Source organism: Somniosus microcephalus, chromosome 10, assembly GCF_052327205.1.
Source record: "Somniosus microcephalus isolate GS21.2 chromosome 10, FLI_Smic_1.0, whole genome shotgun sequence".
Classification (NCBI taxonomy): domain Eukaryota; kingdom Metazoa; phylum Chordata; class Chondrichthyes; order Squaliformes; family Somniosidae; genus Somniosus; species Somniosus microcephalus.
Genome location: NC_140996.1, coordinates 225,286,640 through 225,308,592, shown reverse-complemented (window position 1 = coordinate 225,308,592; position 21,953 = coordinate 225,286,640). Strand labels below are relative to the sequence as shown.

The following is a 21,953-nucleotide window of genomic DNA, read 5'->3' as shown; positions in this document are numbered from 1 at the left end:
CTGTTGGGGTTGTCCAGGGCAATGGCAAGTGATTCACCAACGTATTCAAGAGAGGCAACAGGACCACCCATGGAATGCCTATCCCAGAAACTATACTGCCAGTCGTGGTATCGGACAGAACCTTCAAAGTGATCATTCGAAAGCTGGAGCAGGAAAGGGGCATCACTTTTCTCAGAGAATATAATGAACCTGAGCAAATTTCCGAGAACAAGGAAGGGTGGGTTGAAGAGAACGTGCAGGGCGCGTCTAAGTTCAGAGGCATACCTCTTCAGGATGGTGAAAAGGGGATATCAGCATGAGCCCAGAGATCTTATGAGGGTTCAGGGGATGGACAATCCAACAGGACTGATGGGGTTAAAACCCAATGTCAGTCATACTGACAAACAAATATTGTAACAGACCAAGACACTTTGCCAAGGCCATCAGGATTAGTGTTGGACGAGAAAAATGAGCCACAAAGGTTATCTTTGTCTTTAGGAGAGCTAGCAACATTGTCAAGAAGTTCTGAGAAATTTTGAGAAGCAGTTTGGACAAAGGACCAGCTGAATTGGCTCCGAGAGGAATAGGAAAACAGCACTTGACTTTTATTTTTTTTAATAAAGTTACAGCTTTCACAGCGGACTTACGGAAGTCATGAGCAGTTGTCTCAGGATGATTTGGACCAGTCAGTGTGCCGGGTAGAAGGCAGCAGGGTATCCGGATCTGATAGAAAGGGACAAGCAAGGTATGAAATCGTCCATTCCAAAGGGAACAATATTTTGGTTATGTCACCGGCATAGATAAAAGCAACACAGGAGGAAAAGCAGCCAAGAATTCTCAAAGACCATCCAAGTTGGCCGGCTTACAATGCCAAACAAGACAGAACTAGCTTCCACACAGCGTGATTTGTTGCAATGTACTCTGCAAGAGGCAATGTACAAACAAAGTAAGAGTTGCATTTATATAGCACCTTTCACAACCACCAGATGGTCCCAAAGCGCTTTACAGCCAATGAAGTACTTTTTGAAATGTAGTCACTGTTGTAATGTGGGAAACGCGGCAGCCAATTTGTGCACAGCAATGTGATAATGACCAGATAATCTGTTTTTGTTATGTTGGTTGAGGGATAAATATTGGCCCCAGGACACCAGGGATAAACTAAAACTAAAATGGCAGGGGGTTGGGAACCTGAGCAGGGAGACAAAGGAAAGGGAAACAAGGATAGAAGCAAAAGACAGGAAGGAGAAAAACAAAGGTGGCAATCAGAGAAATCAAAGGTTTAAAACAAACATGGCCACAGTAAATAATAATTCTAAAAGGTCTAAGAGCGTTAAAAAAACAAGCCTCAAGGATTTGTGTCTTAATGTGAGGAGCATTCGTAATAAGGTGGATGAATTAGCAGTGCAAATAGAGGTAAATGAATATGATATGATTGGAATTACGGAAACATGGCACCAGGGGGACCAAGGCTGGGAACTCAACATCCAGGGGTATTCAATATTCAGGAAAGATAGGCAAAAAGGAAAAGGAGGTGGGGTAGCATTGCTGGTTAAAGAGGGGATTAACACAATTGTAAGGAAAGATATTAGCTCTGATGATGTGGAATCTGTATGGGTAGAACTGAGAAATACCAAAGGGCAGAAAACATTAGTGGGAGTGGTGTATAGACCCCCAAACAGTAATGCAGAGGTTGGGGATGGCATTAAAAGGGAAATTAGAGAAGCGTGCAATAAGGTCACAGCAGTTATCATGGGTGACTTTAATCTACATATAGATTGGGTAACCAAATTAGTAACAATACTGTGGAGGAGGAATTCCTGGAGTGTATACGGGATGGTATCCTGGACCAATATGTCGAGGAACCAACTAGGGATCAGGTCATCTTAGACTGGGTATTATGCAATGAGAAAGGATTAATTAGTAATCTTGTTGTGCGAGGCCCCTTGGGTCGGAGCGATCATAATATGATAGAATTCTTCATTAAGATGGAGAGTGAAGTAGTTGACTCAGAGACTAAGGTCCTGAATTTAAATAAAGGGAACTATGATGGTATGAGGCGCGAGTTGGGTAGGATTGATTGGGTAATGTCACTCAAAGGGTTGACGGTGGATAGGCAATGGCAAACATTCAAAGATCACATGGATGAACTACAGAATTTGTTTATCCCAGTTTGGCATAAAAATAAATAAAAAAAGGTGACTCAACCGTGGCTAACGAAGGAAATTAGGGATAACATAAGATCCAGAGAGAGGACATATAAATTGGCCAAAAAAAGCAGCAAACCTGAGGATTGGGAGAAGTTTAGGATTCAGCAAAGGAGGACAAAGGGATTAATTAAGAGGGGGAAAATAGATTATGAAAGTAAGCTTGCAGGGAACATAAAAACTGACTGTAAAAGCTTTTATAGATATGTGAAGAAAAAAAGATTGGTGAAGTCAAGCGTAGGTCCCTTACAGTCAGAATCAGGGGAATTTATAATGGGGAACAAAGAAATGGCAGACCAATTAAATACATATTTTGGTTCTGTCTTCACGAAGGAGGACACAAATAACCTCCCAGAGATGTCGGGGAATATAGGGACTAATGAGGGAGGAACTGAAAGAAATCAGTATTTGTAGAGAAATGGTGTTGGGGAAGTTGATGGGATTGAAGGCCGATAAATCCCCAGGGCCTGATAATCTACATCCTAGGGTACTTAAGGAAGTGGCCCTGGAGATAGTAGATGCATTGCTGGTCATCTTCCAGAACTCGATAGATTCTGGAACAGTACCCATGGATTGGAGGGTAGCTAATGTTGCCCCACTATTCAAAAAAGCTGGTAGAGAAAAAGCGGGGAATTATAGACCGGTAAGCCTGACATCGGTAGTGGGGAAAATGCTAGAGTCCATTATAAAAGATGTAATAGCAGAGCACTTGGAGAGCAGAGACGGGATCGGACAAAGTCAACATGGATTTACAAAGGGTAAATTGTGCTTGACTAATCTACTGGAATTTTTTGAGGATGTAACTGGTAAAATAGATAAGGGAGAACCAGTGGATGTGGTGTATTTGGACTTTCAGAAGGCTTTCGATAAGGTCCCGCATAAGAGATTAGCTTGCAAAATTAAGGCACATGGGATTGGGGGCAAGGTATTGACTTGGATAGAGAACTGGTTGGCAGATAGAAAGCAAAGAGTTGGAATAAACGGGTTGTTTTCCGAGTGGCAGGCAGTGACTAGTGGGGTACCACAAGGATCAGTCCTTGGACCCCAGCTATTCACAATATATATTAATGATTTGGACGAGGGAATTGAATGTAGTATCTCCAAATTTGCAGACGACACAAAGCTGGGTGGGAGGGTATGCTGTGAGGAGCACGTCGTGAAACTCCAGTATGATTTGGACAGGTTGGGTGATTGGGCAGAAACATGGCAAATGCACTATAATGTGGATAAATGTGAGGTTATCCACTTTGGTGGCAAAAACAGGAAGGCAGATTATTATTTGAATGGCAATAGATTGGGAGAAGGGGAAGTGCAAAGAGACCTGGGTGTTCTTGTGCACCAGTCGCTGAAGGTAAGCATGCAGGTACAGCAGGCGGTTAAGAAGGCAAATGGTATGTTGGCCTTCGTAGCGAGAGGGTTCGAGTACAGGAACAAGGATGTCTTGCTGCAGTTGTACAGGGCCTTGGTGAGACCGCACCTTGAGTATTGTGTGCAGTTCTGGTCGCCTTATCGGAGGAAGGATGTTCTTGCCATGGAAGGAGTGCAGCGAAGATTCACCAGGCTGATACCTGGGATGGCAGGAATGACGTATGAGGAGAGATTGTATCGGTTGGGCTTGTACTCACTGGAGTTTAGAAGATTGAGAGGGGATCTCATCAAAACCTATAAAATTCTGTCAGGCCTGGACAGACTAGATGCAGGAAGGATGTTCCTGATGGCCGGGGAGTCCAGAACTAGGGGTCACAGTCTAAGGATAAGGGGTAAGCCATTTAGGACTGAGATGAGGAGGAATTTCTTCACCCAGAGAGTGGTGAACCTGTGGAATTCTCTGCCACAGAGGGCGGTGGAGGCCAGTTCATTAAATGTATTCAAGAAGGAGTTGGATATATTTCTTAAGGCTAGAGGGATATGGGGAGAAGGCAGGGACAGGGTACTGAATTTGGATGATCAGCCATGATCTCATTGAATAGCGGAGCAGGCTCGAGGGGGCCGAATGGCCTACTCCTGCTCCTATCTTCTATGTTTCCTCTGCTCTTCTTCGAAATAGTGCCGTGGGATCTTTTACGCCCACCTGAGAGAGCAGACGGGGCCTCGGTTTAACGTCTCATCTGAAAGACGGCACCTCCGACAGTGCAGCACTCCCTCAGCACCTCACTGGAATGTCAGCTGAGCTTTATGTGCTCAAGTCCCTGGAGTGGGACTCGAACCCACAACCTTCTGACACAGGGTGAGTATACTACCCACTGAGCCACAGCTGATCATGCTCAGAAGAGCCAAGGTTTAGGAAGACTTTAGTGTTAGAGTTGGGATTAGAGTTGCGGTGACGAAAAGGTCTTGAGAGATTAAAATGACTGGGTCAATCAGGGATACAGGTAGGTCGGCCTGAATGTCAAATGAGGAGAACCACAGCCGTTGCTGATAGTGAACATGAAGTCAGCAGGAATGGCCATCTCGACATTGGGGGAAAGTTAGAGTTGATGGATTCAGTTTTGCACAGGGTTGCCAACTCTGATTGGGACATATTCCTGGAGGATTCATCACATGACCTCCCTCCTCCAACCTTCCCCGCCCCCCCCACGCCATTGGTCGCCCGACACTTCTCTCCTGTGTTGCACCGCTTTCCCACTCCAATCGAAAAGCGATCAGACTCTTCATTACCCGATTGGATGTTTCATGATCAGTCAAACAGCCTTTCAACCACACCCCCACCCGCCACCGCATCCCCCCCCCCGAGTCCAGTATTTTTATAACTAAGAAATGAAAGTTTTCAAAGAACACATTTCTTTTGATGCTCCTATCATTTTTATCCTGGGTTTCCTGCTACAAAATCTAGGCTGACCTCCCACTGCAGTGCTGAGGGAGTACAGGTAGACTATCCTTTATCCGAAAACCTCGGGACCAGCCGAGTTTCGGATAAAGGAGAATTTCGGATTTCGGAAGGTGGGTCGGCGGGGGGTCGTGCGCACGACTTACGCTGACGCTCAGCGTAAGGTCGGCGGGGGTCGGGGCCGGCGGGGTCCGCGGGGGGGTCGGCGGTTGTCGGGGCCGGCGGGGTCCGCGGGGGGTCGGCGGTTGTCGGGGCCGGCGGGGGGGGGGGTCGGCGGTTGTCGGGGCTGGCGGGATCGGCGGTTGTCGGGGCCGGGGGGGTCGGCGGGGGGTCGTGCGCACGACTTACCCTTTATCCGAACTTCCGAAACCGGAACCCTCTAAAAACCGAAGATTTTTTCGTTCGTACGCACGACTTACGCTGAACGAAATAACCTTCGGTTTTTAGAGGGTTTCGGTTTTCGGAAGTCCGGATAAAGGGTAGTCTACCTGTACTGCAATGTCAGAGGAGCCGTCTTTCAGATGAGACGTTAAACCGCAGCCCCGTCTGCTCTCACAGGTGGACGTAAAAGATCCCATGGCACTATTTGGAAGAAGAGCAGGGGAGTTATCCCCGGTGTCCTGGGGCCAATATTTATCCCTCAACCAACATAACAAAAACAGAAATAACAACAGAAAATGCTGGAAAAACTCAGCAGGTCAGGCAACATCCGTGGAGAGAAATTTGAGTTGACGTTTCGGGTTGGACCCTTCTTCAAAACTGGAAAGAAAAGAAACTAGATCGGAGGCAGGGCTGCGATCGGACAAAAGAATAAAAGAAACAAAAGAAGTAAAAGAGATTAGAAGCTAGACGAGATAGTAATAGGCTGGGATTAGGTGTAAAGTGTACTGGCAGGGCAAAAGATAGCTGCCAGGTGTGAGAGAGAAACAAAAGGAAAGGGGGGGGGGGGGAAAAGGAGTGGAACAATTACAAGAGAAAATGAAATGGGGGCCGAGCTTATGATCTGAAATTGTTGAACTCGATATTGAGTCCGGAAGGCTGCAGACTGCCTAATCGGAAGATGAGGTGCTGTTCCTTGAGTTTACGTTGAGCTTCCGTGGAACAATACAAGAGGCCAAGGACGGTGAGGTCCGAGTGGGAATGGAGCGGTGAATTAAAATGACAGGCGATAATGACAGATTATTTGGTCATTATCACATTGCTGTTTGTGGGAGCTTGCTGTGCGCGATAGGCTGCCGCGTTTCCTACATTACAGCAGTGACTACACTTCACAAAGTACTTCATTGGCTGTAAAGCGTTTTGGGACGTCCTGAGGTTGTGAAAGGCGTTATATAAATGCAAGTCTTTCTTTATACACATACACACACTTTCTAGCAGAGGTCACTTGCTAGTGGCTAGACTCAGCCAATGGATAAATACAGTGTGGTACTGAGCCATACTGCTTTGACAAGGTCTTGGGTTCGATCCCTAATCTCGATCAGGTTAGTTGATCTTTGTGTGGGGCAATTGGCGACAGTACATTTAACTTCAGTCTGCGTCCCCAGGATAGGGAGGGACAAGTCACCGGGTTTCCCATTTCTGAGCACTTTTCAATATGAAAAGCATAAATTCACAAAGCACAGAAGGAGGCCATTCGGCCCATCATACCTGTGCCGGCTCTTTGAAAGAGCTACCCAATTAATCCCATTCCCCTGCTCTTTCCCCATGAGCCCTGCAATTGTTGCCCCTTCAAGTATATATATCCAGTTCCCTTTTGAAAGTTACTATTGAATCTGCTTCCACCGCCCTTTCAGGCAGCGCAATCCAGATCACAACAACTCGATAAATATCATAGTGGTCTTTTCCATTCCTGATTCCTGCGATAAAGCACTGCAAAAAAGAGGAGAAACAAAAGGAAGTGGAAGGTCGGTAAAAGGAGAGAGCAGAGGTACAACTAACAACATATAGGGAGTTGGGAGTATGAGGGCAATTCTGGGGTTTGGAGTGGGAGGAGGGTGATTGTTACAGGCTGTTCCTCTTTCTCGAGCATGTATCTTTTTAAAGTATTTATGGAGTCTGCGGGGGGGGGTGAAATTGATCTGCCCCAGGCTCAAGGCGAATGCCCAGCCCGTTTTACGCCCCGCTCAATTGTATTTTCCAAGACTCACAGGCTGCAGGACGATATAGACGGGTTGGTCAGATGGGCAGAACAGCGGCAAATGGAATTTAACCCTGAAAAGTGTGAGGTGATGCATTTTGGGAGGACTAACAAGGCAAGGGAATACACAATGAATGGTGGGACCCTAGGAAGGACAGAGGATCAGAGGGACCTTGGTGTGCATGTACATACATCCCTGAAGGCAGCAGGACAGGTAGATAAGGTGGTTAAAAAGGCATATGGGATACTTGCCTTCATTAGCCAAGGCATAGAATATAAGAGCAGGGAGGTTATAATGGAGCTGTACAAAACGCTAGTTAGGCCACAGCTGGAATATTGTGTGCAGTTCTGGTCGCCACACTATAGGAGGGATGTGATTGCATTGGAGAGGGTGCAGAGGAGATTCACTAGGATGTTACCTGGGCTGGAGCGCTTCAGCTATGAAGAGAGACTGGACAGGCTGGGGTTGTTTTCCTTAGAGCAGAGAAGGCTGAGGGGGGACCCGATTGAGGTGTACAAAATTATGAGGGGCATAGATAGGGGAGATAGAAAGGAGCTTTTCCCCTTAGTAGAGGGGTCAATAACCAGGGGACATAGTTTCAAGGTAAGGGGCAGGAGGTTTAGAGGGGATTTGAGGAAAAACGTTTTCACCCAGAGGGTGGTTGGAATCTGGAACTCACTGCCTGAAAGGGTGGTAGAGGCAGGAACCCTCACAACATTCAAGAAGCATTTGGATGAGCACTTGAAACGCCATAGCATACAAGGCTACGGACCAAGTGCTGGAAAATGGGATTAGAATAGACAGGGCTTGATGGCCGGCGCAGACACGATGGGCCGAAGGGCATCTTTCTGTGCTGTATAGCTCTATGACTATGACTGCTTCCAGTGATTGAGGAGTCGGTCTTCTCAAATTTGTATTTTGTGTAATGCTCCACTGGTTGTGCATTTTGAAGTTGGGTGTAATTCGATCAAAGGCCGTGCGTACCTATCTGCCTGACTGTCTGCTTAAACTGCTCTTTTATGTAATTACTAGTTGCGCTCCTGTGAAGTTACTCACAGTGAGTCTGAGCAGTTTCTGCTCTATAACATTAGGGGCGTTCATTTCATGCAGGGGATAACATCACAGTGCCAGCCGTGGGTAGCATGCTCGCCTCTGAGTCAGAAGGTCGTGGGTTCATGTTCAATGTACAGGAAACTCTTTTTTATCTGGCACCGACGGGACTGGCGTGTTGCCAGTTGATCAAAAAGTCCGGATTACAGAGAGGTATACTTACTAAGGTACGAGAGCCCCGTGCACGGCCACAGATCCAGGCGTCCTTGTTGCATGGCAACAGGTGCAGGAACCCCGGTTACACGGCCACAGATCCAGGAACCCCGGTTACACGGCCACTAATATGAAGTAAAACTTACCTGAACCTACTCCTGAATTTTGCCGGTTAAGAGAGATTTCCGGTTATTTAGGTGCCGGCAAAAAGAGAGTTTCCTGTACCTGCTAAGCCGTGCGGCTGCCTGGCTGTCTGGCGGCCCTGTGAAGGCCGCTTACCAACTTCTGAATGCGCAAAATTTTGAATGGGCCGTGCAGCCCGTTAAAGGGACTGCACACCCGAAAAAAAATTAGGGGGAAACATTGCTCAAGTCCCACTCCAGAGACTTGAGCACAAAATCTAGGCCGACACTCCCAGTGCAGTGCCGAGGGAGTGCTGCACTGTCGGAGGTGCCGTCTTTCGCATGAGACATTAAATCGAGGTGGATGGAAAAGGTCCCACGGCATTGTTTGAAGAAGAGCAGTGGAGTTCTCCCCGGTATCCTGGACAATATTTATCCCCCAACCAACACATTTATGTCATTCAATAGCAAAATACTGCGGATGCTGGAAATCTGAAATAACAACAGAAAACGCTGGAAACACTCAGCAGGCCTGGGCAGCATCCGTGGAGAGAGAAACAGAGTTAACGTTTCAGGTCTGGGACCCTTCATCAGATATTAAGCAGGTGCAGAGACAGCAGGGTGGGTTGGGGGGGGGGGGGGGGGCAGCGGCAGGAAGGAATTGAAGGAACATACTGTGCTTATGTAAGAGGTAGGAAAGATAAAATGTTGCAAATGGGAATGGCAAAATCATACAGCATGAAAAATGGGGGCAGGGGTTATAGTCTGAAATTGTTGAACTCAATGTTGAGGCCAGAAGGCTGTAAAGTGCCTAATCGAAAGATGAGGTGCTGTTCCTCGAGCTTTTTATCTCATTGCTGTTTGTGGGAGCTTGCTGTGCACAAATTGGCTGCTGCGTTTCCCACATTACAACAGTGACTGCACTTCAAAAAAGTACGGCATTGGCTGTAAAGCGTTTGGGACGTCCTGAGCTATATAAATGCAAGTTTTTCTTTTTTTACTGATTTACAGAAACTGAATAAATCAAATTGCATTTTTATTACCTGGCATTTTTCCTGGTAATTTGGGGATTAAATTCCACTGCCTTGTCCATTATTCTGTGAAAACTGTACATGAGTGTCCTTTATTTGATATATATTCCTTTACCTAATGTATTTAATTTTCATCTCTGACCATTTTTAAGGCTGAGAAAATAACTATATAATAGCTTGATGATATGCAAGATGTAGAGTAGACGTGGCTTCATCAGCACTTAGGAACATCGGAACAGGAGGAGGTCATTCAGCCCTTCGAGCCTGTTCCCCCATTCAATGAGATCACGGCTGATCTGCACCTTAACTCCATCTACCTGCGGACCCTGTGCTTGGGCTGAACTCTGGAAGGGGAGGTTGAGGTTTGGCACAACCCAGGGTGCGCGCGGGGGGGGGGAGGGCAGCGGGATGGGGGGGTTAAGTTAAATGTGAGGTTTGGCTCACCGGTGGATTGCATGTGCCTGTCAGCAGTGAGAGGAGGGGCATTGGGTAGCGGTTCCCGTGGCTGGCACCACTGGTTTGGGACTTCTTCAGAAAGGTCCCAGCCAATATTACTACAAAGCTCTGGGTGCAGAACAGGGTTTTATCCCACAAACGCTAACAATGTCTTCAACCTACTCAGGTTTCCCCGGGATTCCTGGATGTGGTTCTTCAGGAACAGCATCGTGATCGCAATTGCCACAACAGCTAGAAGCTGCAATTTTAGAATCTAAAGGTCACCACTGAATTGTGGTGGTTTGTGATGGGCTGGTGGACATCTATCTCTGCCTCTAATCCTCTCTCTTTGCCTCTCTAACCTCCTGTTTCCCTCCCACAAGCACAGCTGTAAGAACATTTAAAGGTTCTGATTACAAAACTCTCAGCAAATGATAATTAAAGCTTTCAAAATTCAACTCATTTGTTTTTTTTTGTTTGGTAAAAAAAAAGAACCCAAGATGAAGAAAGATTGAATATAGAATAAAACTTGGAAACAGGCCATTCAGTCCAACTAGTCTGTGTTGATGTTTATCTTCCACTGGAGCCTTATCCCTTTATTCCCCTCTCCTGCATCCACCTATCTAACCCTACGAGTGTCAGCTGTGGTTCAGTGGGTAGAACTCTCGCCTCTGAGTTGTGGGTTCAAGTCTCACTCCAGAGACATGAGTACAAAAATCTAGGCTGACACTCCAATGCAGTGCTGAGGGAGTGCTGCACTGTCAGAGGTGCCGTCTTTCGGATGAGACGTTAAACCGAGGCCCAGTCTGCTCTCTCAGGTGGACGTAAAAGATCCCACGGCATTATTTTGAAGAAGAGCAGGGGATTTCTCCTCGGTGTCCTGGCCAATATTTATCCCACAATCAACATCACTAAAACAAATTATCTGGTCATTATCACATGGCTGGTTGTGGGAGCTTGCTGTGCGCAGATTGGCTGACGCGTTTCCTACATTACAACAGTGACTACACTTCGTGAAAGGCGCCATATAAATGCAAGTCTTTCTTTCTACTCTTAAATGTTGACAAGATCTTTGCTTCAATCACAAACCCTGGCCGTGCATTCCACAGCTTCACAGCTAGTGTGTAAAAAAAAAGTTTCTCCTGCTCTCTGTCCTAAATCTCTTTTAGGTGAAACCCCTCGTCTTGGACCTCTGAGTCACTGGAAATAACTGTTTCTATCTACCCTGTCCCATCCCTCCATAATTTTGAACACCTCTATCAAATCATCCCAGAACATCCTCTGTTCTAACAAAAACAAGCCCCAATTTTTCCAACCTTTCTTTGAATTTGGATTTCCTCACACCAGGTAGAATCCTAGTGAATCTGCTGTACCCTCTCTATTGCCTCAATATCCTTCTTATAGCGTAGAACCCAAAACTGCACACAGTACCACAACTGTGGTCTTACTAAGGTTTTATTAAGATTCACCATTACATCTGGTCTTTTATATTCTATACCTCTTGCCATAAAACCCAATATCCTATTAGCTTTTTTGATGGCCTTCTCTACTTGAGGTTCTGCTTTTACTGTAAAACCCAATCTCCAAACCTCTCTGCTCTTCCACATCACCCACCTTTGTGATGCTCCTGGTCTGACAAGGTTACCTCGGATCTCCCTGGTCTTGAGTTAAAATTGGGTTTATGTCTGCAGCCCCACCATCTGCCCTTGACAGTTAACGCAAGCACCACCAACAGCTTGGAGTCCCCAAAAAATGGACCAGGAATATTAACATCATGGCTACAAGAGCAGGGTAGAGGCTGGGCATTAAGGTATCAGCCTTGGCTCCATGTTAGCTCTCCTGTCTCTCTGAGTCAAAAGGTTCAAGTCCCACTCTAGAGAGTTGAACACATAATACCAGGCTGACACTTCACCATAGTACTGAGAGAGTGCTGCACTGTCAGAGGTGCCATTAAACCAAAGCCCTGTCTGCCCTCTCGGGTGGATTTAAGCAAAAGATCCCATGGCATCATTTGAAGAAGAGCAGAGGAATTCTCCTGGCCTCCAACCAAAATCATTGAAACAGATTATCTGGTCATGAATCTCATTGTTGTTTGTGCTGTTGCGTTTCCTACATTACAACAATGACAGTACTTCATTTGCTGTGAATCGCTTTGGGATGTCCTGGGGTTGTGAAAGATGCTATATAAATGCAAGTTTTTTCTTTACTCTGAAATGAATGATGCACCTCCTAACCCCTCAAAACCTCGCCACAATCTACAAAGCTTGTCGGGAGTGTGATGGATTAGAAGAATGAGAGGTGATCTCATTGAAACATATAAAATTCTGAAGGGGATTGACAGGGTAGATGTTGAGAGGTTGTTTCTCCTGGCTGGAGAGTCTAGAACTAGGGGGCATCGTCTCAGGATAAGGGGTCGGCCATTTAAGACTGAGATGAGAAGGAATTTCTTCACTCAGAGGGTGGTGAATCTTTGGAATTCTCTGCCCCAGAGGGCTGTGAATGCTCAGTCGTTGAGTATATTCAAGGCTGAGATCGATAGATTTTTGGACTCTAGGGGAATCAAGGGATATGGAGATCGGGCGGGAAAGTGGAGTTGAGGTCGATGATCAGCCGTGATCTTATTGAATGGCGGAGCAGGCTCGAGGGGCCGTATGGCTGACTCCTGCTCCTAATTCTTATGTTCTTATGGGGATTGGGATGGGTGCAGCCACAAGAATCTCAACACTCTCCTCATTCTTGTCCTCCACAGGTGCCTACAGTCCCAGCTCCCTTGTAATTGCACCCCACTCCTTAGTTCCAGCTCCCATTCACCAGTAATTACAACTCCTGTTTCGGGTCCTGCATTCCATTCGAGCCTGCTCCGCCATTCAATAAGATCATGGCCGATCTTCGACCTCAACTCCACTTTCCCGCCCGATCCCCATATCCCTTGATTCCCCTAGAGTCCAAAAATCTATCGATCTCAGCCTTGAATATACTCAAAGACTCAGCATTCACTGCCCTCTGAGGCAGAGAATTCCAAAGATTCACAACCCTCTGGGTGAAGAAATTCTCCGCAGTCCTAAACCCTCCTGTAGTTGCCCTCAATCCCACCACTGAATTAACATCCCCCTCTCACCCGCCAACTCCAGTAGTTACCACCTCCCAGCTCTCTCTTCCAGTGGTTGCACCCTCCTCGGTACCATTCTGCCCTCCCCAGCAGTTGCCCTCCCTACCCAGTCCCATTTACCCTCCCCAGTAATTGCCCCTACCCAGTTCCATCCTGCCCTCCCCAGTAATTACCCCCTACCCAGTAATTACCCCCTATCCAGCCCCATTCTGCACTCCCAGTAATTACCCCCTACCCAGTAATTTCCCCCCTACCCAGTAATTACCCCATACCCAGTAATTTCCCCCTACCCAGTAATTACCCCTTACCCAGTAATTACCCCCTACCCAGTAATTACCCCCTACCCAGTAATTACCCCCTACCCAGTAATTTCCCCCTACCCAGTAATTACCCCCTACCCAGTAATTACCCCCTATCTAGCCCCATTCTGCCCTCCCTGTAATTGCCCCCCAACCCTGAGTGACCACGCCCCCCGGGAGGCCCCGCCCCTCCCTCCACGTGTTCTGGCGCTGGGCTCTGTCTCTGTGTCACTGACGCTGCAGCGGAGAGAGAGCGAGCGGAGCGGAGCTTCGACAGCGGCCCGAGCAGCCCAGGCCTGCGGGGAGCGGGGAGCGAGGAGAGAGGGACCGGCAGCGGGGAGAGAGACGCCCAGGACCCGCTCCCACAGCCGGCTTCACCCCTGCCCCAGCTCACCCAGCAGGTGTCCCCCCCCCCCATCTCCAGCTCACCCAGCAGGTGGGTGCCCCCCCTACCCCAGCTCACCCAGCAGGTGCCCCCCCCTACCCTAGCTCACCCAGCAGGTGGGTGCCCCCCTACCCCAGCTCACCCAGCAGGTGGGTGTCCCCCTACCCCAGCTCACATAGCAGGTGGGCCCCTCCTACCCCAGCTCACCCAGCAGGTGGGTGCCCCCCTACCCCAGTTCACCCAGCAGGTGGGTGCCCCCCTACCCCAGTTCACCCAGCAGGTGGGTGCCCCCCTACCCCAGCTCACCCAGCAGGTGGGTGCCCCCCTACCCCAGCTCACCCAGCAGGTGGGCCCCTCCTACCCCAGCTCACCCAGCAGGTGGGTGCCCCCCCTACCCCAGCTCACCCAGCAGGTGGGCCCCTCCTACCCCAGCTCACCCAGCAGGTGGGTGCCCCCCTACCCCAGCTCACCCAGCAGGTGGGCCCCTCCTACCCCAGCTCACCCAGCAGGTGGGTCCCCTCCTACCCCAGCTCACCCAGCAGGTCGGTCCCCCTACCCCAGCTTACCCAGTAGGTGGGTCCCCTACCCCATCTTCAACTTACCCAGCAGGTGGGTGCCCTACCCCAGCAGGCGGATTTCCCCCCCCCCCCCGTCCCAGCTCACCCATCAGGCTCTCGGACCCCGCCTCTTCTGCCCCTCCCCCCCCCACGAGCCACCCCTACCCACGGCAGGCGATGGAGGACGTCCTGGTTTCGCTCGGCGTCCTGGCTGGCACGGTAACGGTGTGCCAGGTGCTGCGCCGGACGGCCAAGGAGATACTGTACCCGCGGCGGCGGGGAGGCCGCGGGGGAGGAGGAGGGGGGCCGCGGCCCAGCGGCTCGGGGACGGACCCCCTGGAGGTGGCGGTCGAGCTCTTCTCCACCCTGCAACTCTGCGTCTGCACCCAGGAGCTGCAGCTGCTGGGCCGCTCGGAGCTGCTGCCCGGGCCGTACCCGGGGCTGGGCATCACCTACCTCATGACCCTGGTCCACCTCTTCACCTTCAGCGGCGCCACCTGCAACCCGGTGAGCTGCCTGGAGCAGTACCTCCGCGGGCAGAGCAGTGGGCGGGGGGTAGCCGCCAAGCTGCTGGCGCAGTTCGGGGCCGCCTCGGTGGCCCGCCGGCTTGCGGAGATGGTCTGGTCCCTGGACATGTCGGACATGCACTGGCATCACCGCCAGCGCGGGTACGCGTGCACCTCGTCCCTGAACGCATATGCCGGCAACGGGGTGGTCGCAGAGTTTTTCTGCGCCTTCACCCTGAGAGCCGTCCTCTTCAGAACTCAGCACCTGGGGCAGAGACGCAAGGCGCACGTGGTGGCCGCTTTGATCACCTTCCTTGTATTTGCAGGTGGGTACGCTTGACCGTCTTTCCGTTGCCGTTAACAGTCGATTTTATTTTCTTTGCCTTCATTTCGCGGGATGTGGGCATCGCTGGCAGGCCCATCAGCGAGTCCCCCCACCCCCCCCACCGAGAGAAGGCGGCAGTGGGCCTTGTTCTTGAAACCGCCGGTAGCGGTTCGCGATTATGGAGTGGCTCGCTGGGCCGCTACAGCGGACTATCAAGAATTGACCGCGTTAAGGAAAGAACTTACGCCTTTCACAACCTCAGGACGTCCCAAAGCGTTTTACAGCCAATGAAGTTCTTTTTGAAGTGTAGTCGCTGTTGTAATGTAGGAAACGTGGCAGCCAATTTGCACACAGCAAGCTCCCACAAACAGCAATGTGATAATGACCAGATAATCTGTTTTTAATTATGTTGATTGAGGGATCAACATTGGCCCAGGACACCGGGGAGAACTCCCCCTGCTCTTCTTCGAAATAGTGCCCTGGGATCTTTTACGTCCACCTGAGAGAGCAGACGGGGCCTCGGTTTATCGTCTCATCTGAAAGACGGCCCCTCCGACAGTGCGGCACTCCCTCAGTACTGCACTGGGAGCGACAGCCTGGATTATGTGCTCAAGTCCCCTCTTTGTCCCAAGGTTACTGACGCAGATTGTAACACCTCCCCACCCGGCAGCCCTGACTGAGGTCAGTTAACCAAATGCAGTCCCGGGGATAGTTCCTGGGACCTTCCTTGTCGGTGCGACCTGGCTGCTCGCTGGATAAAGCCATCGGGTGGGGGCGGGGGGGGGGAAGTGCTGAGTTAACCGATCCTCAATCAGCCTGCCACTGACCCACGGGAGGAAAACCCAGCCAGCGTTCCCCGTCCGAGACGGCCACTCCTATTGGAAGCTCATGCGTGCGGGTGTTGGGTGAGGCTGCCACAGTTGAATAGCCCGCTGACGCTTTCGAGGCTGATGCAAAGAATTCCCACTTGCGTGAGGTACTCGAGCGTTGGAGCCCTGGGATGTGTTAAAGCCCTCAAGGAGAGGGAGTAGACCATTCAGCCCCTCGAGCCTGTTCAATTTGATTACGGCTGATCTGTATCTTAACTCCCATCTACCCGCTTTGGTTCCGTAAACCTTAATACCCCTTGCCTAACAAAAGTAAATTTGAAAAGCACGTATTTGTAAAAAGAAAATGAATACCTTGTGAAACTGAAAAATTGCTGGTATAAATTATTTCTCGTGTTTAAAAGATATAATTTGGTACTGTTTCAATTGTGAGTTGCGCAGCAGGGAAAACATGTTGGCTAACAATTTAAATTATTGTGTAAGGTTAAAAATAAACTTGTTGAAGGGTTAAAGTCTGTTTTTGCAGGATGTTAGGTTGCTGCGCTGATCACATTTTCATTCCTGTGTGGATTTTCTGATTCCTCCCCCGCCAAACTCTAGTAAGAAAGACTTGCATTTCTGTAGCGCCTTTCACGACCACTGGACGTCCCAAAGCTCTTTACAGCCAATGAAGTACTATTTGAAATGTAGTCACTTGTAATGTGGGAAACGCGGCAGCCAATTTGTGCACTTTGTGATAAATGACCAGGTAATCTGTTTTAGTGATGTTGGTTGAGGGATAAATATTGGCCCCAGGACACCGGGGATAACTCCCCCTGCTCTTCTTCGAAATAGTGCCACGGGATCTTTTACACCCACCTGAGAGGGCAGACGGGGCCTCGGTTTAACGTCTCATCCGAAAGACGGCACCTCTGACAGTGCAGCACTCCCTCAGCACTGCACTGGGAGTGTCAGCCTAGACTTTGTGCTCCAGTCTCTCTGGAGTGGGACTTTGAACCCACAACCCTCTGACTCAGATGCGGGAGAGTTACTCACTGAGCTACAGCTGACGCTGTGGAGGTTGCAACATAAATTCTGATGTTAACAAGTAGATGTTTGGGGAATCGCTGAGCTCTTAAAACTTCTCCCCACCCCCTCCCCAGTAATCCGCCCTCCTCTGGTGAAGCCAGTGACTGGGTCGTGGGGCTAATGCAGGTAGATTAAGGGGGATGTAATTAGAAAAATTAACACAGTTTATAAAGAAAGAACGACTGTGTGCCGTCCCAAAGTGCTTTACAGCCAATTAAATACTTTTTAGTCACTGTTGTAGGAAAAACAATTTGCGCACAGCAAGCTCCCACAAACAGCAATGTGATAAATGACCAAATAATCATGGAATGGTTACAGCACGGAAGAAGGCCATTCGGCCTGTCGAGCCCGTGCCAGCTCACTGCAAGAGCACTTCAGCTAGTCCCACTCCCCCGCCCTTGCCCCGTAGCCCTGAAATCTTCTTCCCTCAGGTACGTATCCAACTCCCTTTTGAAAGCCGTGAATGAGTCTGCCTCCACCACCCTTTCAGGCAGTGCATTCCAGATCCTAACCACTCGCTGCGTAAAAAAAGTTTTTCCTCCCGTCGCCTTTGGATCTTCTGCCAATCACTTTAAATCTGTGTCCTCTGGTTCTCGACCCTTCCGCCAATGGGAACAGTTTCTCTCTATCTACTCCGTCCAGACCCCTCATGATTTTGAACACCTCTTATCAAATCTCCTCTCAACCTTCTCTGCTCTAAGGAGAACAACCCCAGCTTCTCCAGTCTATCCACGTAACTGAAGTCCCGAATCCCTGGAACCATTCTCGTAACTCTTTTCTGTTTTTAGTGATGTTGGTTGAGGGATAAATATTGGCCCCAGGACACCGGGGATAACTCCCCTGCTCTTCTTCGGAATAGTGTCGTGGGATCTTTTACATCCACCTCGGAGTGCAGACGGGGCCTCGGTTTTAACGTCTCATCCGAACAGGCTGTTTCACATTTGAAGCTGAGAGGTGCTGGTTCACTGCAGACCTGAAAGCCTTCATTATAACACCCGGAGCATTTCTATGCGTGAAGTGTGTGGAAGCGGAAGCTGAACCCAAGCCCCACAGGGACTCCTGGAGCAGTCTGAGCGTCGGCTGCTGTGCTCACTAGACGCTGAACTGCGTGCAGTCCTGGTCACCACATTATAGGAAAGATGTGATCGCACTAGAGAGGGTACAGGGGAGATTTACCAGGATGTTGCCAGGACCGGAGAATTTTAGCTGTGAGGAAAGATTCAATAGGTTGGGGTTGTTTTCTTTGGAACAGAGGAGGCTGAGGGGAGAAGTAATTGAGGTGTATAAAATTATGAGGGGCCCAGATAGAGTGGATAGGAAGGACCTATTTCCCTTAGCAGAGGGGTCAATAACCAGGGGGCATAGATTGAAAGAAATTGTCGAAGGATTAGAGGGGAGTTGAGAACTTTTTTCACCCAGAGGGTGGTGGGGAGTCTGGAACTCACTGCCTGAAAGGGTGGTCGAGGCAGAAACCCTCATCACATTTAATATGTGCTTGAAGTGCCGTAAACTGCAAGGCTACAGACCAAAGAGCTGGAAAGTGGGATTAGGCTGGATGGCTCTTTTTCTACCGGCACAGACACGATGGGCCGAATGGCCTCCTTCTGTGCCGTAAATTTCTATAAATATGTGATAATGTGGCAAATTACACACAGCTTTGGAGCCTCGGAATAAATCTGGATTTGCCCTTTGTTATGACTGGCACTCAGAATTACATAGAATGTACGGCACAGAAACAGGCCATTCGGCCCAACTGGTCCGTGCCGGTGTTTATGCTCCACCCGAGCCTCCTCCTCCCACCCCTCTTCATCTCGCCCCATCAGCAGGTCCTTCTATTCCCTTCTCCCTCATGTGCTTATCTAGCTTCCCTTTAAATGCATCTATACTATTCCCCTCAACCACTCCCTGTCGTAGCGAGTTCCACATTCTCACCACTCCCTAGGTAAAGACATTTCTCCTGAATTCCCGATTGGATTTATATAAGAACATAAAGAAATAGGAGCAGGAGTCGGCCATTTGGCCCCTCGAGCCTGCTCCACCGTTCAGTAAGATCATGGCTGATCTTCTACCTCATCTCCACTTTCCTGAACTATCCCCATATCCCTTGATTCCCTTAATATTCAAAAATCTTTCGATCTCTGCCTTGAATATACTCAACGACTGAGTCTCCATAGCCCTCTGGGGAAGAGAATTCCATAGATTCACGACCCTCTGAGAGAAGAAATTCCTCCTCATCTCCGTTTTAAATGGGTGCCCCCTTATTCTGAAACTATGCCCCCTCGTTCTAGATTCCCCCACGAGGGGAAACATCCTCTCTGCATCTACCCTGTCGAGCCCCCTCAGTATCACATATGTTTCAATAAGATCACCTCTTATTCTTCTAAACTCCAATGAGTATAGGCCCAACCTGCTCAACCTTTCCTCATATGACAACCCCTTCAACTCAGGAATCAACCTAGTGAATCATCTCTGAACTGCCTCCAATGCAAATATATCCTTCCTTAAATAAGGAGACCAAAACTGTACGCAGTACTCCAGGTGTGGTCTCACCAATACCCTGTACAGTTGTAGCAAGACTTCCCTACTTGTATACTCCATCCCCCTTGCAATAAAGGCCAATATTATGAAGGGAATTCAAAATGTCAGTCTGAACGCTATGGTCAGATCTTCTGACTTTTGAGTTTTTCTTTCTCCTGAAGAAAGCCTAACTGTGGGGAGGGTTTGAATACTGTGGGGATGGGGAGAAATTAAAGAGAGACAATTGGGACTAAACTTGGAGATTGGATGACATTTTTTGACACCGAGTAACTTCTTTCAGATGAGACAATGAGCCGAGGACTCGTCTGGTGGACGTAAAAGATCTCATGGCTCTATTTGAAGAGCGGGGGAGTCACCCTGGTGCACTTACTAATATCTATTCCTCAACCAACATCACTAAAAACATTATCTGGCCATTGTCACATTGTGGGACCTTGCTGTGCGCTAATAGGATGCCACATTTCCCTACATTACAACAGTGACTACACTCAAAAATACTTAAGTTGGCTGGCAAGAGCTTTGGGACGTCCCGAGGTTATGGAAGGTGTTCTATATTTCTTTCTTACTCTTTCTTTTTCTTGTATGTTGGAATACCATTGTGGAATAAAGTTAATAGAAAGGCCAGTCAAGCAGGCAAGATGAACGGGTTCAAGATTAGATGTGTTTCTGGAGAGAGAAGGGATTGAGGAGTTATGGCGGGTCTGTCAATAAAATGGATGAAGATCTTGCGCCGAATGGCCTTTTCCTGCTCCCGATCGGTCTTGTGTTCTTGTGATGCTTTTGGATAAAACGTTTTGATTTCCATCTTTGCGTTGTGCAGCTGGAGACCTGACGGGGGCTGTGTTTAACCCGGCGCTGGCCTATTCCATCACCTTCAACTGCAAAGGAAGCACGTTTCTCGAATACAGCTTTGTTTACTGGCTTGGACCCTTAATGGGTAAGGAGACATCTGAGCGTGTGGGGGAGGGAGGAGGTGTGTTTTCACCTGTTGTTTCGGGCTGGACTGTCTGGTTTTTCATTTGGCTGTTGGGTAACTTCAAACACGTAAGAAGGAAACATGAAACAAGTCCCTTGTATTTTTTTAAACTTATTTCTGTGTCTTCCGACTGAGATTATTGAGCGTATCAATGAATTTTCATCAGCAGCAAAGATGTATCCCTATTCAAGCCGTGGTCTTTACTTCTCTCCAGTTTGGCAGAAGGGGACGACCTTTTGAGAAAGTTTGACAGGTTGTTTGAATTAAATAGGTTGGGGAGGACCAGGGGTCACACATTTAAGCTGTGTGAGGCCAGATCGAGGTTAGCTGTCAGGAGGTGGTTCTTTTCCCAGAGAACAGTGGACCTCTGGAACAGGCCGTGTCGTGTGGTGGACGCCGATTCGCTGAATTCCTTCAGGCGAGAGCTGGACCTGTTTCTGGCTGGGGCGGAGATCACCTCTTACAGAAGGTAGGCACTGCAGGGGAATTCAGGGGCCAGAGTGATCTCCTGGATGAGTTTCGATCGTCCAGTCGGGTCAGAGAGGAATTTCCTAGATTTTTTTTTTCCCCCCTCCAAATTGGCCTGGGATTTTTAAATCTTTTTTTGCCTCTCCCAGGAGATCACTTGGTTTCGGGTGGGGTGGGGAGAGTATTGTGATACGCAAGGTACCGCAGTTGTGTGCGACAGGCTGGATGGACCAGAGGGTCTTTATCTGTCCGTCATTGTTCGAATGTAAAAATGATGGCCGAGTTGGTAAATGCCGTGCGACAACCTGCGTTTAATGTAGAAAAAAAGCCATCCAAGGCACTTATTAAAAAATTCACTTGTTGGGATGTGGGTGTCACCGGCAAGGCCGGAATTTATCGCCCATCCCTGTTTGCCCCAAGAGTGGTGGTGGTGAGCTGCCGCCTTGAACCACTGGGTTTGAAACAACTGAGTGGCTCGCTGGGCCACTTCAGAGGGCAGTTCAGAGTCAACCACGTCGGTGTGAAGACTGGAGTCGCATATAGGCCCAGACTTCCCCCTGGTTCCCTTCCCTGAAGGATATTGGAGGCGTAAGGGGGGGGGGAAATGGACGCCGAGCCGAAGAAGGGGATGTTGGGAGGGGTGACCAAAATCTTGGCCGAACAGGCACGTTTTGAGGAAGGTCTTAAAGGAGAAAAGGAAGATGGAGTTGGGGGAGGGGGAGGGGTTGAGGGGGGTTGGGGTTGGTGGCGGGGTTGAGGGGGGTTGGGGTTGGGGTTGGTGGAGGGGAGGGGTTGGGGAAGGGGTTGGCGGATGGGTTGGGGGAGGGGTTGGGGGAGGGGGTGGGGTTGGCGGAGGGGTTGGGGTTGAGGGGGGTTGGGGTTGGCGGAAGGGTTGG

At 49.2% G+C, this 21,953-nt stretch overlaps 1 protein-coding gene and 1 long non-coding RNA gene across 4 annotated transcripts in view; one reads left to right on the top strand and one right to left on the bottom strand.

Annotated features, from left to right (window-relative positions):
* LOC147112118 (uncharacterized) overlaps positions 1-21,953 on the bottom strand; it is a 53,826-nt gene that overhangs the window by 10,342 nt on the left and 21,531 nt on the right. The window contains exon 2 of the long non-coding RNA XR_015079821.1: positions 627-702. This is a non-coding gene — a long non-coding RNA (uncharacterized LOC147112118). The remainder of the gene's footprint in view (positions 1-626; positions 703-21,953) is intronic.
* aqp11 (aquaporin 11) overlaps positions 14,520-21,953 on the top strand; it is a 38,563-nt gene continuing 31,129 nt past the window's right edge. For 2 of the 3 annotated variants that reach the window (XM_085999671.1, XM_085999672.1), the window contains exons 1-2: positions 14,520-15,181; positions 20,434-20,550. In XM_085999671.1, coding sequence (XP_085855797.1) covers positions 14,527-15,181; positions 20,434-20,550 — 772 coding nt within the window. In that variant the 5' untranslated portion in view covers positions 14,520-14,526. Of the gene's footprint in view, positions 15,182-20,433; positions 20,551-20,860; positions 21,059-21,953 lie in introns of all 3 variants that reach the window. The other variant, XR_015079820.1, reaches the window with a different exon arrangement.